Source organism: Urtica dioica, chromosome 7 (assembly GCF_054948205.1).
Source record: "Urtica dioica subsp. dioica isolate 48M chromosome 7, U.dioica_male_clone48M_v1_H2, whole genome shotgun sequence".
In the NCBI taxonomy this organism is placed as follows: domain Eukaryota; kingdom Viridiplantae; phylum Streptophyta; class Magnoliopsida; order Rosales; family Urticaceae; genus Urtica; species Urtica dioica.
This window is the reverse complement of record NC_142762.1, coordinates 35,948,920-35,968,359: the sequence shown is the minus strand read 5'-3', so window position 1 is coordinate 35,968,359 and position 19,440 is coordinate 35,948,920. Positions and strand designations below refer to the sequence as shown.

At 33.9% G+C, this 19,440-nt stretch overlaps 1 protein-coding gene across 1 annotated transcript; it reads right to left on the bottom strand.

Moving 5' to 3' along the window:
- Positions 1-12,868: 12,868 nt before the first annotated feature.
- Positions 12,869-17,341, bottom strand: TPR8 (Tetratricopeptide repeat (TPR)-like superfamily protein). Its single transcript, XM_089621277.1, has 10 exons — positions 17,108-17,341; positions 16,215-16,468; positions 15,501-15,534; positions 15,141-15,277; positions 14,774-14,840; positions 14,597-14,696; positions 14,011-14,174; positions 13,694-13,740; positions 13,551-13,601; positions 12,869-13,442 (listed from the first exon to the last, which is right to left on the bottom strand). The coding sequence occupies exons 1-10, from the start codon at positions 17,178-17,180 to the stop codon at positions 13,068-13,070; spliced, it is 1,302 nt and encodes a 433-aa protein (XP_089477403.1). The 5' UTR covers positions 17,181-17,341; the 3' UTR covers positions 12,869-13,067.
- Between the last annotated feature and the right edge of the window lie 2,099 nt (positions 17,342-19,440).

Genomic DNA, 19,440 nt, shown 5'->3' with positions numbered 1-19,440 from the left:
GGTAAAGCTAGCGACGGCGGAGGCATGGATATTGATGAGGTTGAAGACCTTGCGAATTCGTTGGCGGTTTTCATCGGAGCTTTTCTATGGCGGTTGATGGCGCAGAGAGGGAAGAAAGATATATTTTGTGGTTCAATTATTTTTTATATCAATAATAGTGAGAAATAATAAGGGTTATTTGATAATTTCATCTAATTTAGAGTCACACGATAAGCACATGATTCATTTAACCGATTTTTTTACGGAAAATTTGACAGAATGATTAAACTTGAAATGCACTTAAATAAAAAGGAGAGAATGCAATTTTAAAATTTTTGGGAGTTACTTGTTAAAGACGCTTAGTTCATAGGGCAAAAATGTAGTTAATCTTTTCAAAAATAGCCAACTAATCTCATGTGGCCATTTTGATGTGATGGATATTTACGTTCTTAACCTTTATAAACACATTGGCCAAAAAAATACTTAGTCGCCAAGATTTCAAATTTTTTAAATATTGATTAATACAAAGGTTTTGATTTTTTAAATAATCAATATACATCATTGACTTTTTTGTTTTAAGAAATTGATACGTGGATTTTATTGTTGAATTAATCCCTTTAGGGGCTACTTTATTTTTATTAAAATTTATCTAAGTTTAAAGTTCTATTAGTTTCAATATATTTCTTTAAAAAAAAACTTTGAATTAATATGATTTTATTTTAAATTGAATTAAATGTGCTTAAAATGGTTTGTAAGTCTAATGAGTTTAGTTTAAGTATAATTACAAAATTGGAAAAATAACCATTTAAACACATTTTTAAATTATTAATATATATATATATATATATATATATATATATATATCATACTAATCATAAAAATATAGTTGGTCCATTTATTTAAATTAAAATTAACCATTAGTGTCGTGCCAAACATGTTGTTTGACTCCCTACTAAATATAGAAATATTTATACTTATTACAAAATTTAAAATTTCTAACTTTATTTAGTTATAGAATAAGTGGGTATTATCCAGAAATTTAAACTTAGCTTAATCATTATTTTTACTTATTGTTAATTTGAAACTGATTTTCTTAAGAAAAACTTAAAAATACAGAAGAAAAAAAAAATAAGTTCAACTAATTTCTGATACAATTAGAAACAAATTTTACTTTTTCTGATTTCTACTCATTTAAATATAATTTCTTTTTATATTGGCAATTAAGTCAGTAGCCCAATAACTCACTTTCTTTTTGAAAAATAGTCAAAATTTTTATTTTATTAAGAAAATAGTTCACCAAGCCCCTAGTAAATTAATTTACTAACCCTGGATTCGTACCTCGATTTCATTTCACCCCCTGGACTCGGGATTGTTGCAGAACTAATCTCAAAACTTAGACACATGTTACAACTTGCCACTTCCGTCAGTATTTGGACGTTAAGTTTAACTTTTTGACGGCGTGTCAATATTTTAAAGGGTATAATACTATTTTCTATTATTTTAAATACTTTGTTAAAATATATAATTTTAAACGAGTTATCCTCCGTGATATGCAATATCAAACGAGTTCCTACTTTCAATCAACTCATAATTAAACATAAATTTCATCTTTCGTCTGAAGGATCTATTCCAAAGGCTAGTGACGTGACAGCTACAATGAGACATTGTCAATAACACCAATAGAGTAAGGTTCGACTTCCCGGGGGTTCCGATCGGGTTCCGGCCGGGATCCCTTGAACCGGAGGGAACCGGGACAGGAGTTGCAAAAACCGGTCCCGTGAACCAAACCCGGTCGAATCCCGGTCGGACCGGACCGGATCCCCCGGACCGGGTCCCGTTTTTTTATTTAAAAGAGTTGGTCCTCATTCCGGGAAACCCTACTCTCCCGAGGAAGAAATTTTCGCAAACCCTCCCGACCGGATCCCGTTGCTGCTCGTCGTCGTTTGCTCAAATCCCAGTCAAATCCCGCGAATTCCTTCACTCCCGGTCTGCGTCCCGCCGGATCCCGCACAGCCGCCCCCGATTTTGTCCAGATCCCGGGGAACCCGAGAGGTATCATCCGAGCTTTTCATTTTTTAGGTTTTTTTTTCAATTTTTTCTTATGAATTGATGACTATTGTGATGATATTGTTGAATTTTAATTAATTTCGAGATTAGTTGATTATTGTCATGATGAAGTTGAATTAAAATGTTGATTATAATTAATTTGATGATTATTGGTATGGTTATGTTGATTTTGGTGATATGAATTGATGATTATTGTGATGATATTGTAGAATTTTAATTAATTTCGATATTATTTGATTATTGTCATGATGATGGTCTTGAAATGTTGAATTAATCTTCATTAGATTATGAATTGATGATTATTGTTATGATTAAGTTGAATTACTTGAAGTGTTGATTAAAATGAATTTGATAATTATTGTGATGGTTATATTGAATTGAAATTAATTTGATGATTGTTATGGTGATTTGTGAATATGTGGAATTGAAATGATTATGATTATGAAGTATGGCGTCCGACCCGGCATACAAGTATTGCGAGCCCGTCGAAGGACGACCGAATGCAAGCAAATGCAAATTTTGCGGGTACATTATTAGCGGTGGTGGAATCACTCGTGTGAAAAATCACTTGGTGAACATAGAGAAGACAAAAAGTGTGAAGATGTGCGACCAGGTTCCTCATGAAGTACAGGAGGAAATGCAGAAGTTACTCTACGTACGCTCTCAAAAGAAGAAGGAACGTGAGAGTTTGTGTGAGTCGATGCGAGCAGACCTTCATTCTAGTGTGTTTTATCGTACGTGTTGTAATAATTTTATACTCTACTTATGGTATTTTTTGTTTAAGAACTCAGTTTCTGTTTGGTATGAACCTTTGTTTGAAGTATGAACTATGAACTATTTTTATTATTGTAAAATATTTGTCTGAATTCCCCTCGGGTTCCTACATTTTTTGTCGGGTTCCTCTCCGGTAAACGGGTTCCTACCGGTATCAGTTTCCTTTTTTTTTCCTGAATCCCTCTCGGGTTCCTCTTCGATAAGCGGTATCTCCCTAAAATTGGGATCCCGGTACGATAACGGTAACGGTACGGCGAACCTTGCAACAGACACCCTTGCAGACTGATAAAAAAATAAAATAAAATAAAACGGACCCTTGCAGATATTAGAAGTTGCAGAGTAAATAATTCAGGGCTACAAAGTATTCATTCATGACCCCACACCAACAAAGCATTTCACACTATTTGTCAGTCAGTATTAATCTTTCAAAACAAATCCATACATCTCTGCCTTGCTATAAAAGAACGTATAAAAGTGATGAAGTAAAACCCGTGATAACAAATTCTTTACTTTGCTTTTGTATTCATTCTATCTTATTTATCTGTTATTTACTGGAAGTGCCACGCATTTCTTCTCTCCTCCTCTCTCAACATAATACATGGTGGTGATCTCTGTTTTCTTTATGTATATTATTTATTCTTTATGTCATTATCTACTTGAGTTTTCTCTATTTTATATGAAATATTTGATATCTCATCTCACCCACACCAATGAGCTCCTAAAATATAAGGGACATAATGCAATAAAATAAGACTTTGGTCATCAAATAAATATGGTGAGAGATCAGAATTTTCCTATAAAGTTTTTTTTTATCAGTAATCTAACACATTGCATGTGTATAATAAAGCATTGTCATTTTTTTTTTAAGTATGGTCATTAATGACCAGTAGTTATCTAGCTATATGAAACGTTAGAAATTTTGAAATAGCTCACGTTTCGTTAATTTTTTGTAAATAGTCACATAAATCTATTTACGCTATCAAAATAATAAAAAACGCAAAGTAAATTTCTAGTAAATAGGACTATTTACGAAATATTTACAATAATTTTTTGCTATTTACGAAAAATTTACAAAACTTTGGCTAAAACGCAAACGTTTATGTTTATATGACTTATATCGCTCATTTTTTTTTATATAATATTGTGTTGGTCATTTGATATATTATCATCTTCGCTAAACCATTTCTATATTGCAGTTATTTATAATATTGTGTTGGTAATTCGTTATATTATTATCTTCGCTAAAATATTTTTACATTGCAGTTATTTAATTGTATTGAGAATACCATGCCTCCTAATCATTAATTTTTCTGTCTTATTCATAAAGTATAACACTAGTAGGGGAGACCAAAGATAAACACTCCATCAAGCCCAAAAAAATTAGGCCCTTTGCAGGCTCAGTCCTAGGTCCAACCCGACCCAAAGATGAAAGGGCCCGAACCCAACCTAAAATAGAGAACCATCAGGATCAGTCCGGGCCCAAGTACAAGGCCCTCTGAGTCACGGGTCGGGCCTGGTCCTGGGCTGGGTCTGGGCTTTGGTCTTGGACCGGGTCTGGGCTTGGTTCGAGCTTGGTCTTGGGCCTTGTTTGGGGGTTTAATTTGAGCATACTTTGGGCTTTTTTTAAGGGTCCTGTTCTAGGCTCTTTATTTTTTGATTGTTTTGGCTGCTTAAAGGCCTATATTTTGAGATTGGGATTGATTTGTATTTCTTTTGTATATAAAATATTGATAGCTTGTAACCCAAAAAAAAAACAAAAAAAAAATTTCCCAAAAAAAAATTTATTTGATAAATATAAAAAGAATCACAATACTTAACCGCCTTCATTAAAAATATTTTTAAGTAAAATCCGGGGGATCGGGATAAAAACTTTGTGAAGGAAAATAGTAGTTTTGAATAAATAAATAAATAAAAAATTACATGCGGTTACTTAAAGAAGCAGATGCTTCATTTTCTAATAATGTAAATTACGTCGCAATCGAATCTTCATCACTGTCTTGTTTTCGCCTTTTTGCATCCTCCCAATCCTTCAAACACATTAGGCCTTCTAGAATATCTGGACTCATTGTTGATCTTTTGTCGTCAAGAACACGGTTGCTTGCACTAAATGCATAGTGATATGAGATTCTATTTGTCTTAAACCAGCCTGAACAAACCAAATTTATTATATGAGAAGCACAATGTTGATGAATAAGATCGCCATCTAAAATCATTGATTGATTTTCCTTAAAAAATGAGATGGCGGACACATTAGCGGATGCATTATCTAAAGTGATTGTCAAAACTTTATTTTGAATTACATAAAATTTATAAACTTCGAAAATAGTACTAAAGATGGCTTGTGCATTGTGTGGATAAGACATTAAACAAAAACTAATAATGCGTTTTTGTAAGACCCAATCTTTATCAACAATGCGACAACGGCATAGTAGCCTAATTTATTACTACCTTCCCATAAGCAATGTTTTAAATGCCGTTTTCATTGCCGTTTCGAGCCTCTTGATTTACGGAAAATCGATACGTCGATGGAAAATCGAACGGAAAAAATGCGGAAAATGGCAACTGATATGTCGTTTTCGATGGAAAACCGAACGGAAAAATATGGCATAATATATTAAATATATATCTTCAATTTTAAATTTGTAAAATATATTGTACTTATATTATAATATATATATGATATTTATTTTAAAAGTTTATGACAATGTATATATTATATTTTTAAGAGTTTAATTATATGTATGTCTAATATATTTATTTTTTGACACAATGTATATATTCCTTTGCTCATTATATATATATATATATATATATATATATATATATATATATATGTATGTGTATATACCAAGGTTTTAAATCCCGGGGGACCGGTTCCCCCTTTTTTGAGCTCCCCTGCACCGGAACCACCAAAACCGGAAGTTTCCGGTGGTTCCGGGGGAACCGGACCGGGATCCGGGTAGGAACCCGGTTCCCACTTCCCGGTCCGGGTCAGCGCGGCTCAGAGAAACCAGGTGAGAGGGCGAGAGGGAGCGGTGGCGGCAGCGGCTGGTCGCGCGAACCAGCGGAGGCGCGCGCGCGGTCGGTGCTCGGCACTCGCGCGGTCGGGGCTCTCGGCACTCACTCAGTCCCGCTCGTGGCGCTCGCGCGGTCGGCTCTCATTGCTTACGCGGCTGGGCTCTCGGTGTCCGCGCGGTTGGCTCTCGGCGCTCGCACAGGAGAGGAGAAGAGAGGGATCGGCGAGAGAGAAAGAAAAGAGGGAGTGGGTGGTGGTTGCTGGTCGGCGAGATCGGGCTCGGAGGGACGCGAGCAAAGTAGAGGAAGAGAGGCGGTGATTGAGGGTGAACGATAGAGAGTGAGAGAGACGGTGAGGAAGTCTGGAGAAGAAGGAGTTTTCAAACTCATATAAACCCAAATTCCCTTTTAACATTACGCTTTTGGCCCAAAAGTGAAAACCTACTTCATCCAGGTCCTCCAACTTTTATTACAATTAAGTCATTTTTCACATAATTATATAATTAAGTCCGACAATTTTTCTCTTTCATTCTTGATTAATTTAAATATATTTCTTGTATGTTTTTTTGTATATTTCTTTTCTGAATTCCCCTCGGTAAATACGGTATTTGACGGTATTCCTCTACGGTAACGGTAAGTTCAACGGTACCGGTTTCCTTTTTTTTTTCCTGCTTCCCCCGGTATTCTTTTACGGTACGGGGGGTTACCAGTAAATTCGAAAGCTCGGAACGGTACGATAACGGTATTTCGATCCTTGGTATATACATGTATTTAAGAGAAATGTTTAAAAAAATACTTGACTATCCTTTATATATATATATATATATTTATAGCTATGTGTGTGTGTATATATATAATGAAAAAAATAATTGAAGATACACGTTAATATATAGGATTGATCCATCAACATATTGTATATAATTATGTCCATGTATAATATAATTTATTTATAATGACAGTTTATATTTAATAGATAATATTTTCTTCCAACAAAGACAAATTCTTTGATAACGTGTATTGAAAAAACTATTGGACATAGGCAGGTACTAGGGGCACTTGCTTTTACCTCGAGGCATGTGAACATTGAATTGAAAAAAAAGATAATATGCGTCTCTCTCTCTCTCTCTCTCTCTCTCCTGTAGCTTCGATTTTTTCGACATCAAAGCTTTCTCCCATGTGAACATTGAATTGAAAAAAAAGATAATCTCTCTCTCTCTCTCTCTCTCTCCTGTAGCTTCGATTTTTTCGACATCAAAGCTTTCTCCTGCCGTTGGCTGTCCGAAAACGGCTTTGCCGGCGATTGTCGGAGAAAATCGCCGGCATTTAAATCCTTGCCCATAAGTCATATGTTGTAGAAATATATAGTGTCTTTGAATTCTTTGAAATCAGTAACAAATGATTGTCTCGTAGCTATAAAAAATTTCATGATACTACAAGTCGTATTTCGACTCACCCTTTTTATATTGTGGACATTATGCTACCTGAATAAACTCCTCCCATGCATCATCATCGGAAAAAGATATTGGCAGTTCAGAGGAAGCAATGAACCTTGCTAGTGCATCACGGCATCGTTGGGCGTCGTAGCTCCAATTTTGCATCCCTCCATGACTTGTGAGCGAGATTGTTTGTTGTCGCGCATCTCCATCTCCTTGATCCTTTTTATGTTTGGGGAGACATGTCTCTAGGTGTCGGTTTAGTGTACCCAGACTGCCTCCCTTTTCTCGAGTAATTATTTTTGCAAAGCTGACAAACAGCTCGCATTTCCATCTCAGTGGGGCTGGGCTTGTTTTGCTCGACATCATCACTTCTTTAAAGTATTTCCAAGCTTTGGATTTTTTTGGATGCTTTGACGCTCGATCGGACTCGCTCACATTTGGGATAGATTTTTGGGGTGGAATAGCATTTGTGGGGTTTAAGAAAATTTCATCTTCGGTAAGAGATTCATCACCGAGGTCGGGAATCACATTTGAGCTAGCCATGGATAGAAATAATAGCTAAATGTGTGAATTTTACAATGAAACAAAACCATTATTTATAGCAAAAAAAATAAAAAAAAAATTGGCTACATAAGCCACCTAAACTATAGGAATTGTAAATTAGCCAACCTTTGGTAAATACTTTGTAAATAGTCAATTTGCATATGTGTCAGCCTATTAACTACCTAAAATATATGTTTGACTGTGTTAAATAAATCTTTTATTAATCTGTTAATAAGTTTATTTGGCTATTTACAAGAAATTAACTAAAGGTGGGCTATATCTCAATCCACTATATCCGTGTGGCTATATAGCTTAATAACCCAAAAAAATAACCGCCAAATCACCAACGTTCATAATATAATTAATATTGCAACGTCCATAATGTGTTACAAGTTTACAACGTTCATATTACTTAAAGCCATTTTATTTTGAAATCATCTGTATAGTTATACTTATAGCAAGTTAATATATTGGCATTTAACGTGGATTGTGTGTGTTATTTGACTAAATTCTATATTGGCATTTAACATGGATTAAAGTTTGTGTATTATGTCGTTACACAATGCACATCAAAATATTTGGATTTAAAATAAAGAATATTGCATACACGAATAAATCACGCACGTCCAATAAAGGAGAATATTAATAGAATTTGGGATTTAATTTGAGAATATTAATATTTTAAACAAGTGTAATTTTCATAGATAATATTTTATATATATATAATACATATATTTAGAGAATAAAAAAATGGGCCTCAAACGAGCTTGTGCTTGGACTGTGCCGGTTCTGTGCCTGGGTCATGCTGGTTCTGTGCTTTTCAAGGGCTTTGGGCCGGGCTCGACTTTTGGGCCTAGAACAAAGGCCCAAACCATAACCAATTTAAAAATCGGGCCGGCCCAACTCTTCTTTTATCCGGACTGGGTCAGCCCAAAACCAATTAAAATAAGGGCTGAGCCGAATGGCTCGCGGGCAGCCCAGTCTAATTGACAGCTCTACTCCATCGAATGTTTTTAAAAAAAACTATCGTACTTTCGATCTATTTTGAACATTTCTGTTATTAAGTTTGTAACAAAATTATTTTATTTTTATTTTAATATTTTTATCTTTACATATTTTTGTATCATATTATCACTATTTATCTATATAAGCATATAATTATAATTAAATCTATCGCTCCGTATTATTATTTCAATTAAATAAATTTAGTTTATAATGTTAAATCATTACAAATTTAAATTTTATAATTTAAAAAATAATACGAATTCTTAACATTTGTCACAATGGGTGAATCACAACTATAACACTACTTGTTTCCCATATATATTTTTTTTAATCAAGATATATTTTAATTTACAAATAACTATATTCCATATATAGATAATAAGGAGCAAAGACAATTCTTACATTCATCCAGAGACCGTCACGTGGTTTCTTCAGATGTCGACACGTGGCAGATTCTAGTGATTTTTTTTAGTATTTTTTTTTTCTTTTTTTAGGTTTTTCATTCTAACTTTTCTTGAATTATCTCTCTCTCTTAGACGTTGGCAGCTCAAAAGCCAACTTGCTTTTTTTTTTCTTTTTTTTTTCTTTTAATGTTTTACATATTTATCCGTCATTTACAAGATTCTATTTAAAGTTCATCTTATTTTTTTTTATCAAGTATTTGTTGCAATTAGCCTATTCTTTACATTCTTTTAGGATTTAGCTCAAGTTTCATTTTATTAGAAAAATAATTCACTAGGCCGAATTAAATTAATTAACTTAACCAGATTAATTAATTTACTTTGGTCCGGAAGACTATTTTCCGAAGTAAATTAAATTAACTTAACTTGTTAATTAATTTACTTCTGCCTGATGGACTATTTTTTAATAAAATGAAACTTTGACTATTTTTTAAAAGTAAGATGTGTTATTGGGCTATTGAGCTAATTGCCCATTTTTTTTATTCCAATAACACTATGGAGAAAAATGAAAATTATATATTGTTGATAAAAAAAAATAGAAAACATAGAGGTCAAATAATAATAAAAAATTTGTGAATACTTTCCCGCTTTGATTTTATTTTATTGTGTGTAATGATATAGCTTACTTAGTAGCACATTTTTATCTCCAAAGAGACTATAACGGAAAAATAAAATATACATATCCCAAATTTAATTTTTAACTCTATAATTTTTATATTTCAAACATATCTCAATGTATAATTTATATTATTTTAAGGGCATTGTAGTTTAATAAATAACAAAAATATTCATGTTTTGGAAATAGCCAAAGTTTGCAAACTTTTGGAAAAATAGTCAAACAGCCTAGGTGTCATAAGCGATAGCTAATAAAAATTACTTTTATGACATTAACTTTTTAAATTCGTCACTTTCTCTCTCTTGGTTTTGAATTCGTCACTTTCTCTCTCTTACTTTCTTTCTTACATTTTTTTTATAAAAACTTTAAAAATCCATATCTATCTCATATGAACTTGAAATTGATTGATTCCAAATCCTACGGATTCGTGGTGCCGAGATCTTCAAAAATAGATTCATTGTGTTTGATGAAAAATGATATTTAATACGTCATGTTTACGTGTGTTTGTAATGACTTTTCCGGAAATATTCAATAAATTTCCATTTATTTCCATATGATTTCCGAAAATTTTCAGTTATTTCCATATTTAAGGTAGTAACGTGATTTTTCTACATCTATGGCTCTAAAATTATTTTTCATCCAACACAATTGGTCTATTTTTGAAGATCTCGGCGTCACGAATCCGTAGAATTTGAAATCACTCAATTTCGAGTTCATATGAGATAGATATGGATTTTTGAAGTTTTGATGAAAAAAAAATGTTTGAAAAAAAGTATGAGACAGAAAGTGACGATTCAAAACCAAAAGAGAGAGAAAGTGACGAGTTTAGAAGAAAAAAACTCTAAATTGATTTAATGACACTTTAGGAATTTTAATTTATTACCCCAACTGCCACCTCTTACATTTGACTATTTTCCTATAACTTTCTAACCGTAGGCTAAATTCCAAACGTTAAGATTAAGATGACTTAATTAGTTACATATTTCTTATTTTAAACACCCAAGTTTTACAAAAGAATTATTAGGATAAAATATTACAGAGTAAATATAATTTTAATGATCTATAATAGGATTTTGATGATATTTCAAGAGACGGTGTAACTTTATTCAACGTAGACTTTTTCAATTAAGTTCTTAAAATATAAGTCTAAGAGAGATATTGATATCATAATTAATACCAATGTCTCTAACTTCTTAATTATTTCATCTATTATTTATCATATTTTTCTTACTTTTATGAAATTTCATTATGTTTAGAATGAATTTCTTATTTTTAACCTTTTAAGTTTAAAAAAACAAGAATTTAAAAGTATGAATAAACGTATTTTCAAAAAAAGTTATATTTATTTTACAATTATTAAATAGTATCATCATCAACATATATTAATAGCATATCTCGAAACATTTTTATTTTAGTATCATCATCAACATCTATTAATAGTATATCTCGAAACATATTAAATTGTTATTTAAAAAAACAAAAACATATTAAATTGTTAACTTTTAATCAAATAAGTTATACTTTAACTATTTCACATTAAAATATGTGATTTTATAACGAGAACCTCTCTCTACGTTTTTTTGACGAAGCCTTAAAGAAAGCTCCAGATCCAGATCTAGTTTTCTCCGCCGCCCCTCTGGGTTCGGACGCGTCTCTGGGCAACCCAGCGACTCGGCTCCGTCCCGGGGGGGGGAGGGCGTCTCACCGCTGGGAATCCGGCGACCCTTCTTTCCTCCGTTCATCTGTCCTTCTGCCCTGCCTATGCCGCCATGCTCGCGCGCCTTCACCACTTCCAGATCTGCCACGTGGTTCACCTCTATCTCATTCCTTTGGTCTCTTGCCCGCACGGGCCTCTGCGTCCACCCCCGCAAAGCTCCGGCGAGAAGTTTAGACCGAGGTGCTTTTCGTTGACGATGGTGGTGCATCGTTTCATGTTGGGGACGGTGGAGCGTCGCTGCACGTTGGCGGCGGAGGAGCGGCGTGTCTCCCCGGAGTCAGAGCGGCGACAATCCTCGGTGTCGAAGCTGTGGCGAGCCTCCCGGGAGCCTGCGACTGTGCGGCGCGGTTCCTCCTCGACGGCTTCTGTGCGGCGATGGGCCTCCTCGGAGGGGGTAGAACGCGTGTTCCACTGGCTTCTGAGACTGTGCGGCGTGGCTCATCGGCTACAACGTTGTGGTGTGGCTCCTCGGCGACGAGGTTCCTGCGGCGTGGTCCCGACGATGCAGTGACGTGGCTCCTCGGCGACGGAGATGATGAAGTTTGGTTCTTCGGTGTAGGCTATCAATATCTGGTAGCGGGTTTAAATTTTATTTTGATTTTTTTCGTTTTAAAAGTATTTGGGACTCGTTTGTTTTGTTACAACGTTTTGTTTGGTTTGGTTTGTTTTGGACGCGGATTAGCCGTCGTCCACTATCCCGTTGTGGATTTCCTGTTAGGTTTTGATCTATGCTGGTTGAAGAGACATCTTCTTCGTGGTCAACGGACGGAGGTTGAGTGGATCTTTTCATCAACCACCATTGGTTTTTCTGAAAGAACTTTATGTGTGCTCGATTCATACTGTGCTCGTCGATCTTCTTATTGTTAGAAGTATGCACAAATCGTACGATTATCGAAACTTAGTGTTAGTTTCACTTCGACTTAGGTTTGAAGTGTGTCATGTACTAAGGTGTTATTCTCCTGTATTGATGGGTTTTGTTACCCAATTTTAATGGAAAATCTGTGAAATTTCATAAAAAAAAAATGTGATCTTATATATTTGAACAATTATTAAATTCACTATATCACTCGCGCGTGATATAAACCAATACATTAAAGAAAAATGACCGTTTTACGCTATTTATTGTTGACGGCATAGTTCACAAGTAGTAAAAGCTATGTGGTCTATGTATCATGGACCACAACAAATGTCATGGTTTCTAAATGCCCAACAATGAAAAAAAAAAAAAAAAAAAAAAAGGTTGTACAAGAATCCAAACTTGGAATTTGGTTAGTGAGATAGTATATTTGATAGACAGAAAACAAAAGTATGAACACCTTACTCACCTTTTGGTCCTAGGCGTTTTTCAAAATGCTCAAGGCTCTCTATTCTCCACATAAGTATATAATTAGATGACCAAAAAAAAAAAAGCACAATAGTACAAAAATACAGCTTTTTATCACAAGCTCCGGATTTTAGCTCGGCGGAGCAGATTGAGAATTTCCACCTTGAGGTGGTGATGGGCCGGAGAACATCTCCATGACGGAGCGCAGAGCCCCGGAAATTTCTCCGGGCATTTGACCACCGAAGTCAAAGTTGACATTCGTGCCTGTTTGGACTCCCGGGTCGCCAGCTGGACCGTCGGATTCGCGGCTATCGGCTTGCCGGTTTTGAGAGCTGTTGTCGTGTCCCTGGGAATTCGTGGCCATGTTCATGAACATGTTTGCGAAATTAGCAGGAAGACCTGACGCGTTGAACGGCATTGGCCCGAACGGAAGTGGAGGAGCTGTGTGGCCTCTTGAAGTGTGGGTGTGGTGTACCGATTCAGTATTGCTTGACGAACTTTCACTCTGATTTCAAGTGGCGGAGAAGATAATGAATGGAGTTTCGAAAGCAATATAAATGAACTGAGTCGAAGTGAAAGATAAGAGGGTGTGAAAATGGGTTCATTTTCTTACCCAACCACGCTCAGCTCGTTGTTGATCCTCTCTCAGTTTTCGCTCTGCCATCTATGTTTAAGAAGACAGTACTGTCAGTGGGAATGAAAATGGGTAAAAAAAAAAAGTAATTCAAAATGCAAAGTAGTCAGTGAAGAACCAACCCGAATGTTCTCCTTCACAACTTCATTGCTTGGATCCAACTGCAAGGCTGAAAATACAAAATCTCAGACTAGGGAAAGGAAAAAAAAACATTTGAGGATCATTCTATCAATATAAGAGTCTGCTTATGTTGTATGTTTTTGTTTTCTTTATCAACTACCAGCATTTCAGGTTAGATATTTGTTCGAACTAGACTACCGTTGATAACTATTTCATATTATGTTACTATACAGAAATGCCATGATCATTTCAAAGCCAAAGTTCAACTGTGAATTAGAGATACGAGTATAGGTACTTTACGTACGAGATTAAGACCCACCTTTCTTAAATCCTAATTCAAGAGCGGCACTATAATTTCCTTGCGCAAAATAAGCAGTCCCAAGTCGACTATATGCCTTGCTATAGTTTGGGTCTATTTTAATGGATTTCATGCAATCTCTGGTTGCATCAATGTATTTGCGGAGTTGAGTATAAGCAGCTGCCCTGATACATCATAAGTTCATAATACACCATACAAGTAGATCAAACTAATCAATACAAGAATTAAGGATTCAATGACGATAGAGTAGAACAAATAGCTACAAACTGCAATAGAATTTCTTATACTGTTCTGTAAAAATAATGGATACCATAAACTTATAAAGCTAAATCGTATTTGTTCACCAACTTCTACTCATTTCGGATGATAGAATATTTCCAAAAATACTTACTCGAGCACACAAGAACGGGTCGAGAATGCCAAATATTCCCAGTGCCTTTTATTGTAATTGGAACGTTACGGCAAAAATTTTAACTATCGGAACGGAAATGAAAAGTACTTCAGGAACAAAATGAGTAGTTTATTAAGCATTTAGTAACACGCTACCATAAATGATATACTTGGGTGGAAAGTGACTTGCACAAACCTGTTGCAATAGTAAACAGCGCTGTTTTCACAAAGCGCAATAGCACAGCTATAAAACTCGATCGCATCAGGAAAGTGCTTTGACTGCATAGCTCTGTTACCTAACAAAATAGAAACAGTTTATTATGAGGAAGACAACTGAAAGACAATAAAGTACCACAGTTTGAACTTTTGCTACCTTGTGATTTTAATATCTCGGCAAGGTTCCTCGTATTATATTCCTCGCATCCGGATTTTTCCATCTCCTGAAAAGAGATGTGATAGTTATTCGAGAGAAGAAGAGTTTACCAATTATAAAGATCAAGCAACAAATATTTAAATCAGAGCTTCTATTAATTAGTGTTTCAAATGAGGAAATCTGTATACTATATTTGTGTTAGTTTCTTTCAATAATAATATTTTATAACGGGCTAACTTCATCAAAAAATTTGTCATCTGAACTAAGGTTTCAAGTAATCAACTTAAAAAGCATAATCAAGAAACAATTACATGTGCTATTTAACATGTGAGAGAGAAGAGAAAGATGCAGAGAAAGAGAGAGATACAGTTATAGCATCATGAAATAATTGAGTTGCTTTCTCTACTCCGATTGCATCATCACTACCATCAGGCATCATCCTAAAAAAACGAATTTTCTCAAGTGCTGCAAAGAATTGGCCAAAAAGTTCGTCCTTGGATGCCCCTGATAATACACAGCCAAACAAATATTGATATGGACAGAAGAGAATAATAATAATAATAATTAAATAAACTATTTTGAGTTATTGGGCTTGTCCGGATAATCAGGATGTCCAGGACCAGACATAGGGTTAAGTGAAACTGAAAGTATTTTTTATGGAGTTACTATTATCATTACTATTATTATTAAGAATATAAATAATTCTGCAGTAAAAGCATAAACATACCATTTGCGTGAGCCTTACTCGTTGAATCCTCAGCCTGATTAAAACATGGAAGAGTAAAAAACCAGTATTCAAGCATCAGTCAATATAGTACTTCACCACTGTTGCCAAAATGCATATTCTTTTTTTGCTGGAGACAAAATTAATATTCAAGACAATTTATCAATGATATAAAAGACAGGGAAAGCAAAAGAAATGCAAAAAGGTGGATCATCCGGGATGACAGTACATTATTATGTGCTTAACTCTAAGAAAAACCATGAATGAGACCGTCTAAAGCTAACAAGATAAAAAATGGTCAAGAGCATCTACTTAAAAAACAAAAAACAAAAATACTAGGATTCAATTGTGACGTAATGATGGGTTCCTGAATCATCAAGAAGCAAGTTTGACCTCACTTTGGAATATGTAGAGTCACTTCCAAAGTTTCTGTATCATATACCCTTTATCTTGTGCTAAAAACATACAAACCTTAACTTTCCATATACATAAACCTAACTCACATAGGTCCAAAACCAACACTGTAACAATATGGCTCCCCAATAAGAACAGTTATCATCACATTCATATGAATAAAACAAACCCTATAATTCTATTGTTGAGGTATACTGCTTGCAGATATCTGTTTACTGTAATTCTATTGTATTTTTATCAAATCACCATCCAAATGAATCTAATCAGACCCATATTCGGCATATAAGTCCATCGAAATAGTACCTGAGGTTTTGCTTTCTTTGCATCAGAATTGCTTTGAGAAATAGATGAACTCGGAACATCCACTGAACTCGATTCGTGATGAAGCTGTGGTTTACTCTCCAGAACACTGCTTGTTCCAAGTGAACCAAATATGTCTACCAGCGAGTCGGGTTTGGTTTGATCATCGTCAGTGAATGAGCCGAGCTTAAAAACCTGTTCTAAACATTCTCTAGCAACCTCAACACCTTCGAGATCAGTCCCGGGAGCGGGCTCAACTGCCAAACAGGTAAACAGCGCAACGACATTTCACAAGTAATTACACAACGAACAACATTTTGGTCAAGCATTTAAACCATTTCCAACCGATAACAGACAAGTAATCACACACACAGGGTAAACATACAGGAAAATTAAATTAGCACATCCGAACACTGCGAAAGTAAGAACTTGTAGAGCTACTTACAGTTAAATATAAGATTCCAAAATCGTCGACTTATAGATAACAACACATGCATGAAAAATTTGAATCTTACACTTTAATTAAATATAAAGAAAGAATAATGTTTTTTTACTTCAAAGATGGTCCTATACCACATATGACACTGAATTATTACACCAATGCTCCGTTATGAGGGCTTTTTAACCAGTAAATTGTGCATTCCACCTTTAGTGCCTTGGCGTTTGGCATTTTAAGATATCCGTACTTTGTAATTGCTTTGAATTCCATGAAATATGTGCACTTTAGTTGGTTGCCAGATGAATCGACCAAAAAAAAAAAATCGAAATCCGTATATCAAATCCACAATCATAATCGATCGATCAACCTGTTACGATACCAAACTATAAATGAATAAATGGAGAGAGAGAGAGAGAGAGAGAGAGAGAGAGAGAGAGAGAGAGAGAGAGAGAGAGACCAGAGTTAAGAAAATCCAAGAAGGCGCGAACGATTCGTCGAGAGGTTGGAGAGTCGGTTCTGAGGTTAGCCATGAGAGAGAAAAGAGGAGAAAGTCCGCGCTACGGCGGTTGAGTAGAACTTCAATGGCGGTCGCTATCTCTGCTTAGACTCAGTCTAGACTGAACGCCGACGATTTTCGCGTTCCGTGTTGATTCGGGTTTCTGGATTCTAAAAGCCCGGCTTTGTTTTGTTGAAGAAGTTTCGGGCCAAAGCCTTTTAGCTAAATACCCCTAACAAAATTAAATTTGTAAGGATTGCCTGTGACTTTTTGAAAAGTACAAAGCTATCCCTATTGATTAATAATGTTTGTTTACGTTTACTTTTCCATTGAATATTTTTAAGATTTTTTTTTAATTACATGTTAACTAATTGAAAATAGAGGGTCTATTCTAGATAAATAGTCATTAAAAACTAATTGAATATAAAAATAGCTAAATTTTGGTTAATATATTAACATAATAATTTATAACTTAATAAAATATGAAATTATGGCGGGTGTATAAATTTGATTACACAGGTTTAAAAGAAGAGATTCAATTAACTTAGGTTAACCTTTAACCGAAAATTTAGGTTAAAGGTTAACCGTTTAACCGATTTTTTTTAATTAGGTTAACCGAAATTAACCGAATTAACCGAATTATTTTAATATATTTTATTTAATATTTAAATTTATTTAAGAAATTAATGCCTTTAATTTCATTATAATTAAATTAATTAGTAAATTGATATAATTAATTTTTAAAAAATTATTATAAATTCGTATATAAATTTTAATAAATTTCAGTTTAACTAAATTAAATTTTGTTAATAGATATTATTAATTATAATTAAAGTTAAATTAATTAATTTAATTTGAAAAATAATATATTTTATTTTTTTTATTTAATAAGTCTTATAATCTAGGTTAACCTAGGTTAACCGAAAATTAACCGGTTAAAATTAACCGAACGGTTAATTTTAACCGAAATCGCGGTTAAAATTAACCGTTCGGTTAATTTTAACCGGTTAATTTAGGTTAAAAAATAAATAAAAAAGATTAGTTTAACCGAATTTGCATCTTTACACAGGTTTATAATTCATGTATAATAAATTATACGGATAGTGCCAAAGATATATGGATACAAATTAGATAAAATAATATCAATAATATAAAATATCGGGACAAAATTGAAAAATGAAATAACCCCAATGAGTTGTCTAGTGGTAAGGACGATTTTTGGGACTTTATACGTCAGAGGTTTGATTCCCATGGATGCAACAATTGGGGTCACTGAGGTAGTCTCCCGATCGATAATGTCAGGGCCTCGTGGATTTAGTCTAGTATACCCGGACACCACGGTTATAACAAAAAAAAATTGAAAAAATGAAACGCAAACAATTCATAAATTAATGAAGAAGAAAAAAAAATACAAGTTAAAAATGCATTTAACTACACTCAAATTTTCAAATCTAACTCATCAAATTTGAAAAGGAAATTTTATTAAATATGATGGATTATACACTTAAATTAGTTTATATCTATCAAAATTTTGGTTTAGTTAGTGTAGGTACAATAATAATCTTCAAACTAATGATAAAACATATTCCTAATCAATCTAAGTTTTGGCTAATTTTCATCGGAAATTTACCTTCACCAACATGGACTGCTCTCTAAAAATATCAACTAAATTCGTTGTTTCTCATCCACCGATTACATCTACCATAAGTTTACAAAAAAAAAAAATAAATAATCTCTTTGAGAGATTAGGTTAAGATTTTTTTATTTTTTTTATCATGGGTAAGTTAGTTTTTATGTTATTTTTCTACTTTACTACACAGTTTTAAAATTTTATGAGGAAGATCTATAGTTTTAAGTTTTTTTTTTTCAAATTTTTTGATAAAAAATGCAATTTTTACAGCTCATTGATACGTCGTCGAAGCAGGTTGTTGGCCACCGCATACTGTCCCGCAAATCCAACAAAATTTTTAATTGCAAATTCATCCCCATCAAAAAAATAATTTATAATTTTGACCCTATTCAAATAATTTATAAAAATAGACACATCAATAATTAAAAAAGGGTCCATTATACATTTATGTTTTGTCATTTAGCCAACCTATAGTAATTTTTTGGTAAATAGCCATGACCCATTATTTACACACGTAAATTGATTGAAATATCCTATTCCACTTCCCGAACAACATCATTATACATTGTTAATTAAAGTGGCTATTAATCGAGCAATTATAATGACTATTTACAGATACTTAATTTTTCTTGCATGTTAATAACTATTTACACCCATATAATGT